We start from the raw sequence: 8089 nt of genomic DNA, 5'->3' as shown, positions 1-8089 counted from the left end.
ATTTGAAAAGAGAGTGAACCTTTTGCTGTCTATGGATGGAGATGTTTAAAAAAGAATGGAAAAGAAAAATCTATAACATTGTATGGGAAAATATCTGAAGACATGCAAATAGATTAGCTTTCTTGCCGAAAGCGAAAGGATACAGTGAAAGGGCAAAAAAAAAAAGGTTGCACAGTACTCTGAAGTTACCTTTCTCGAGAAGGAAGAACAAAACATCTCTAAGAAAGAACAACGATAAAATTTACATTGAAGAACAAATGTGCAGTGGAAACATCATTCTCTGATGTAACTTTCACTTTTTATGCCTGAGAAGAGGTAGCGAAATGCAGGCAAAAATGTGATTTTTACAGATCAAAAACCGAGAACATAATACTCTGCTTTTTTTTTTTTCGAGTGCCTTTGCTCCATGACCAATTTATGGCTCTAGTTCACCACGCGCACTACACAGGCAAGGGCGGAGCCTTTCACAAGGCTCCGTTGGGCTGTAGATCAAGTAGAATAATAATAATAATAATAATAATAAAACTTCTCCTTGTGGTATATCCTCACCGCCAAGCTCTCCTACCCCCAAGCCAGTAACTGTCACATCCTCGGTGCCAAATTCTCTGGCCACTAAGAATGTTATTAGTGTTATGGTAGAAAAATATTATGAAGTATAAAATTGATATTACAGTGCGGGTAAATTTAATTCACTTTATACTAGTTTTTTGAAAAAAAAAATATTATTCACATCACAGTGCGAGTAAATTTAATTCACTTTAAACTAATGATTTTTTAAAAAATATTAAAAAATCTAACAAAATATTAATAAAATTAACACTTAAAAAAATATTAAAAAAATTAAAAAATATTAAAAAAATTAACACTTAAAAAAACATTAAAAAAATATTAAAAAAATTAACACTTAAAAAAACATTAATAAAATTAAAACTAAAAAAAAATTGTATAAATTACACTGTTCACGTGAACAGTGCAATTCAATGTGAACAGTGCAGTGAATTGCACTGTTCATGTTAATTGTATTGTTCACTGAACAATGCAATTAACGTATACAGCGAATGAAAAACAATATTTATCTGCTTTTTATTAACTGTCTTTGAATCGATTGCACTGTTCATGTTAATTGCATTGTTTATGAATAGTGCAATTAACGTATATATCGAATGAAAATTAGTATTTATCAATTGTGTGGAATTCATATATAGTAAATCAATTTTTTTTTACTAAACGATTATAAACTGCGTTCTAATTAAAACACAGCCATAACTGTGTAAACAAACACCCTCTACAGCTGTAACCACTAATGCAGCTCGTGTGCCTACCACTACAGCATCTCTCTAAGAATCGTTAAGCCTACAGCTCAAACCCCACCCCAATCACTTAAGCCTAAAACCCCTGCTCCACCACCTTCTTTTCTAACACTTCCATCTTCCCGAGTAAAATCTGATGCAGATCTCGAATCCAAGATTTCATTTGTAGCAAAACAAAAAACTATGTTGGTTCAGAAGATTATTGACAAGTCTAAAAAGACAGTTGATTCGCTGAAGGCCTTTGTAGATAGCCTCAGCTCTGATATTGCTCGTCTTGCAAAGTACGAAATTGCCAAAGATCAAAAAAAGGAGAAAGGTAGCGGCAAGAAGATTTCTTCAGATTCTGAAGATGTTGGCACGAGGATAATTACAATTGCAGTAGAATGTATCTTAAAAATCTGAATATATTCAGTTTTTTTAATGCTCTAATAGTTCTTAATTTAATTTTTTTCACGTGTTCCTATTAAAAAAACTCTGATTTGGTTAATAATATAAGACATATTAAAGTTAATAGTTTGAGAATTTACTATGTTAAAAAAAATTATGAAGAAACTAGTGATTGTTTAATTGTAATGAAATCTTTAAATTTATATTTATCTTATATTTGATGTTTAAAATAATAAAAAATATTAATTTATTTTGTCGGTTTGTAATGAAATCTTTAAATTTATATTTATTTTATATTTGATGTTTAAAATAATAAAAATTACTAATTTATTTTGTCGGCTTTGTAGGAAAAATCTCTTGATATTTTAAGTGCAATGAATCTTGTATCAACTATTAAAACATTACTTCAAACTTTGAGAGATGTTGAATTTGATTTTCTCCTTGCAAACATGCAATTTGTTTACACAAAATATAAAATTGACATACCACATATGAATGCTTTGTATAAAAAGGTTACTAGTAGTTCATGTCATCAATGCTTTGTATAAAAAGGTTACTAGTAGTTCATGTTATCTTATATTAACTACTAAAGTATTGTTTTGAACTTTAAGAGATGTCGGATTTGATCTTCTCCTTGCAAATATGCAATCTGTTTGTATAAAATATGAGATTGATATCCCACATGTGAATGCTTTGTATAAAAAGACCACAGGTAGTTCATGTCAACAATAAGATTCAATAACAGTTTACTAATATTATTATTATAATATATTTAACTCAATAATTAATTCAACAATAAATTTTCAGTTGAAAGAATTTAATTATAGATTCGGTGATGGAACAGTGAAACTCCTTATATTTAGCTTTATTTTAGAACCTACGGACAACTTTAAATTATTTAAAGTTGATGCTATCTATAAGCTTGTTAAGAAATTTTATCATGAAAATTTCAATGAACAGGAAATGTATTATTTGAAATCTTAATTGAAATATTATTAGATTAATGTGATTCACCACGAGAGCTTTTAAAAATATATCTATTATTTTTGAATTATATCGAGGATTAGCTGAAACAAATAAGTCGCAACACTATTATTTGATTGACAGGTTGATTCGTCTTGTTTTGACTTTGCTTGTTTCCACTGCCACTACAAAGTGAATATTTTCAGTTATAAAACATATTAAAATTCTTTTTTATAATAAAATAGAAAAGAAGTTCTTAACAGATTATATAATGATTTATATTAAATAAAATCTTATTAAAGATATTGATTTGAATTTAATAATAGATAAATTATATTCTACAAAATATCAAATGGTACAATTTTAATAATATAATTTATTTTAATTTTAATTTTAATTTTTTTATGTTTTATGTTATATATTTGAATTGAAATTTTATTATTAACTTGATGAATTTATATATTAAAGTTAATAATTAATTTTAAAAAATAATTTATATATATTTAAATGATATTCCAAGACAAAAAAATTCTGGCTCCATCCCTCTACACGGGGCAATGATCATAAGGAAATTCACTTCTTGGCCAAAGTGACTAAAAACTTCCTCGTCTCTTGCGAAACAGGCTGTCAACATTTTATTTGTCCTAGCTTCTACAAACAGACACCACTCAATCTCCACCACTCCTCTCCTGCCACGGAAGTCACACTATCATCAGCAGCTTCAGCTTCAACACTGAAAAACGCTAACGTCTTTGCAACTTCCATCACTCAAAAATTAAACACCTCGATCCTAAAATGGCCTGCTTCTACAAATCCCAAAGTGCTACATCTTTATGTCCCCAAGAATCCTGTCCAAAGAATCAACACCCTTCTGTCTCTCACTCGTTGCTCCACAAAACCAGACACCAACACAAACAAAGAAACTGACCAAAATTCTACCCCTGAATCCAATTCAAATCCAGAGCCCCAATACCCATTAACACCCATTTCTTCAAATGATCCGGTGCCCTCCAATTCTTTGCCATCACAGTCATTATCTAGGGGATTGGTGTTTGATTTGGGTCCCTCAAATTCATGGGACGGCAAAGAAATTGGGTCACCGGTGGTGAAAAGATTCTTGAGTGATGAGGAAGAGAGATGGTACATGTGGTACCATGGGAATTCTAGTCAAAACTCAGGCTCAGCAGATTCAATAGGACTAGCGGTTTCAAGCAATGGAATTCACTGGGAAAGAGGGGTAGGGCCGGTTAGCTCCAGCGTTGATGTGGGTTCGGTTATGAAGTGTGGTCAAGATTGGTGGGCATTTGATACAATGAGCATTAGGCCTGGTGAAGTGGTTGTAATGTCAAGTTCAAAAGTCAGAGCTTCAAGTGCTTTTTACTGGCTTTACTACTCTGGTTTTAGTTCTGAGAAGGTGGATTATACGGATGATGATTCCTTGGAGTTCAGTTTAGAAAACCCAGAAAGGTTTTGCCTTGATAATGTGAATAATGGGAATGTTGATAAAGGGAAGATCTTTAAGTCTCTGCCTGGTTTGGCAATGAGTCAGGATGGGAGGCATTGGGCTAGAATTGAAGGGGAACATCACAGTGGAGCTCTGTTTGACGTGGGGTCTGAGAGAGAGTGGGATTCTTTGTTTATTGCTGGTCCACGGGTTGTTTTTCATGGTAATAGTGATCTTAGAATGTATTATCACTCGTTTGATGTGGAAAGTGGGCAATTTGGTATTGGGATTGCAAGGTCAAGAGATGGGATTAATTGGATGAAGTTGGGGAAGATAATTGGAGGAGGAAAAATTAGTTCTTTTGATGAGTTTGGTGTAATAAATGCATGTGTTGTGAGGAACAAGAAAGATGGGACTTATTTGATGGCTTACGAGGGTGTCACTGCTGGTGGAAAGAGGAGTATTGGATTGGCAGTGTCTCCTGATGGATTAAGAGATTGGAGGAGATTTCAAGACGAGGCAGTGCTGGAGTCATCGGTGAAAGATGGATGGGATAACAAGGGAGTTGGATCTCCCTGTTTGGTTCAAATGGACGGGGAAGTTGATGAATGGAGGTTGTATTACAGAGGAGCTGGCAACGAGGGAAGGACTGGAATTGGAATGGCAATTTCTCAAGGAAATGATGTTAGTAGTTTTAGACGATGGACAGGATTCCATTTATAAGATAATGTGAACTAGGTGATTTCGTTTTCTTTTGTTTACTTGTTATCATCATCTAGATCCATTGTAGTTTGCTCATGTGCTCGAAGCTATTATAATCTGAGTTTAATTATATTAATTTGTTTTTCTCACCATTCCTACAAGCATGATAATCTGCCGTTTTTTGAAACACAGGCTTGGATGTTCCGAGTATTTATTTAGGGCGGGTTCAAGTTTGTGACAACGTTGAGGGTTTAAAATGCTTGTTAATTAAAAATGTATTAAAATAAAAGTTTGTTTATTTTTTTAAAATTATTTTTAATATTAATATATTTGAGAATAAAAAAAATATTTTAAATAAAAATATAATTTAAAAATTAAAAATTTAAGGAATCACAAACTATTCAAGTGAAGTGAAGTTACATGCATTCAATACTTTAAGAAACGTACTTAGTGAGCACTAATCCACTAACATCCTCGATGAGTGATGAGTGCAGTGTGATGATAAAAAAATTTAAAATTTATATAATAAATCTTGAGTTCAACTCAAAAATCAATATTTTATTTATTTATCTAAATTCATAAAATGTGTTTTGTTTTTGAAGAATGAAGTTTTCTTTAATAAAAAAAATACCCTAACTAAAATAAGTTTTTTATGAATTTCACAATTTTTTAAAGTAATTTTTATTTATTTTTTAAAAATAATTTTTAATATTAAGAGATAAAAAAATAAAAATTATATAAAAATTATAATTTTAAATAAAAAAATTAAATTTTCTTAAAATGTCCTTTTCACGTCTAGAAAGGCCCATAGCCACCAAACTTGCAGGATGTGTTTTCTTGTTTGCAATCATGATCCCGGTCTAATGGGCTTTGAGTCTACATGGCTTACCCAAGTAGTTCTTTTGACAGCCAGTATGTTCATGCTTCAGACACCCTGGAAACATGTTAAAGTTTTTGCGGGTGGTTTTTTTCATAAAAGGTTATGTTTTATATACTTGATTTATTTATTTTTGTTTCATCTCTATTTTTCAACTTTTTAGAGTATTTGTTTGTAAAATAAAGAGAAATAATCTTTGACATGGAAAATAAAATAAAATGCAATGCCCCTGACCACCAAGATTTCCAAGCCATAGGGTGAACCGTTACCTGTTACCACATACAGTGATGCATGCATAAAAGAAAAGGAAAGATGCTGAAAATATTATTGTTGTTATTATCATTTCAAGCATGAATATTTCTAAAACAATTGCTAATATTACCAAAAAAAATACGATCTTATTCAATATGCAGTCCTGGAAGAACTGGATAATTTTGCAAATATTATGTAATTGTATTTGAAGAAACAAAAATAATAATTAAAAGAAGGAAATATATAGAAAGTGAAGTGCCAAAATGTTTATAAAAAACCCACAAAAACACTAGCACCGGAAAACACAAAGAAACAGATCGAGCAGATCGTACTTAAGAGGTAAAGGCATTTAACGTGTATGTGGACAAACATTGAATGGCGGCAGGAAGATTAGATGGGATAGCATACGCAGACGTTATTGCGATCATTAATTAATAGCGCAACGGGAAAATGTAATTGCCCTCGAGACACCATATCTGTTAATAGAGTGTCCACCAAGTGGCTTCTACGTCCAGGGAGAGATCCTTTAGTTAAATCAAATGGTGGCCACAAGTGGCTCGTCATCTGTGTTTGCCCATTCCCTTTATCCGGTGGTTTTTCTTTTTGTTTCTGCACTTTTATTTAGCTCATGTCTTCCCTTTTTGTTGCTCTGTTTTCGGTTGTTGTTTTTCATCAGCCTCTGTTTTGTGCTTCCTTCTCCCTGTAGATTCCCACTTAGGCCATGTTTGTTTTTTGAAAAATAGTTTTTGGAAAATTACTTTCTAAATTTTCTTGTGTTTGTTTATCATTAAGAAAATTGGTCAACGAAAAACATTTTCCGGTCAACCAAAAACACTTTTCAGTCAACGAAAAATACTTTCTGGTCAACAAAAATATTTTTAGTAAAAAAAAAATTTGGCTTGGTTTTCAGGAAAGTGTTTTCTTTTAGCTGTATTTGTTTTCCAGAAAGTGGTTTCCGGAAAAACACTTTCCAAACTTTCTTGTGTTTGTTTGCTGTTAGGAAAGTTGGTAAACGGAAAACACTTTCCAATCAAAGAAAAATTTGGCTTGATTTTCAGGAAAGTGTTTTCCTGAAAAATTTGGGAGGAAAACACTTTCCAGAAGTTATGAAAAATTTAGAAATGTCATTTTTTACTGATTATATCAAATTTGATCCTCAAACTTTTATTCAACTTTTTAATTTGTAAGATTTATTCCTTATTATTTTAATAAACTTGAAAAAAATAAATTATTAATAAATTATTTTCTAATTCATTTTCCATAACATAACCAAATACTAAAAAATATTTTCTAGTTCATTTTTTATAATACTATTAAATATTAAAAAATATTTTACTTTTCAAAAATTTATTTTTCTTAAAATTCACTTTTTTAAAATTTATTTTTAAATTTTTTTTTTTTACAAAGAAACGGAGCCTTAACCAATGTCTGATCTCGGCCTGTGAAAAAAGAAAATTACAGATAGATACTTTGACTCGCGAGGAAAAGTAATAATCACAGTATTACGATGCGTGTAGATAAAGACAACCCTGGGTCATGAATTAATGACTTGCACCGTGCAATTCTCAGGCGGTCTATGTCATGTCACTTGGGTTGCCTCGTATCACTCATCTGCCTGAGATACTCGAGCGCTACTGCTCTCTGCCTGAAATAGCGGGACACTGTGATAGGAGACCAAGTGATGCGACACCTCCATTCATTAATGCGTTTTCAAAACATCGACCAGGATTCTTTTTTCGCATGGTTGTCAAGATGGAATTATGTAAAGACAACAAAATGCAATCTTTATTTGGAAGGCATGATAAATTGGGGGAGATGATTAATTAAAAAAAAAGAAGGTTAGGGGTTCGGGGGTCTAGGATCAATTCATGTATTTTTCTTGTTTGGAGTTAATTATAAATATTTAAAAACATTACCATGTGAAATAATAATTATCTAATGTATTAAATTAATATCATTGATTTTTATTTGAACAAAGTTTATTTTTTATATATTTTTATCATAATTTAAATATAAGTAAAGTCTAATAAATACATTCCGATAATACTTAACGTGTGCCCTAAGGTTTAATAAGCCTATTTTTTGTGCAAATCAAGAAACTCATTTCCTTGTATTATGGTAATTGGATTAATTGAATAATAGAAAAAAACCATA

The 8089-nt window shown here is 31.3% G+C and overlaps 1 protein-coding gene across 1 annotated transcript; it reads left to right on the top strand.

The window, feature by feature from the left end:
• The first annotated feature begins 1493 nt into the window (after nucleotides 1-1493).
• On the top strand, nucleotides 1494-4958 carry LOC105128058 (Arabinanase/levansucrase/invertase). The gene is made up of 2 exons (XM_011029571.1): nucleotides 1494-1661; nucleotides 3181-4958. Exons 1-2 carry the CDS (start codon nucleotides 1494-1496, stop codon nucleotides 4825-4827), a joined length of 1815 nt encoding a protein of 604 aa, XP_011027873.1. The 3' UTR covers nucleotides 4828-4958.
• The last annotated feature ends 3131 nt before the right edge of the window (nucleotides 4959-8089 follow it).

Source organism: Populus euphratica, unplaced genomic scaffold (genome assembly GCF_000495115.2).
Source record: "Populus euphratica unplaced genomic scaffold, PopEup_1.0 scaffold1.1, whole genome shotgun sequence".
Lineage (NCBI taxonomy): Eukaryota > Viridiplantae > Streptophyta > Magnoliopsida > Malpighiales > Salicaceae > Populus > Populus euphratica.
This window is presented reverse-complemented; position numbering and strand designations above follow the sequence as displayed.

What these genes read in the sequence shown, in the direction of transcription:
- LOC105128058 (XM_011029571.1), top strand. Translation starts at nt 1,494, where the DNA reads ATGTTGGTTCAGAAGATTATTGACAAGTCTAAAAAGACAGTTGATTCG. An exon ending in TTTCTTCAGATTCTGAAGAT is followed by an intron (nt 1,662 to 3,180) that starts GTTGGCACGAGG and finishes TGATATTCCAAG; the next exon opens with ACAAAAAAATTCTGGCTCCA.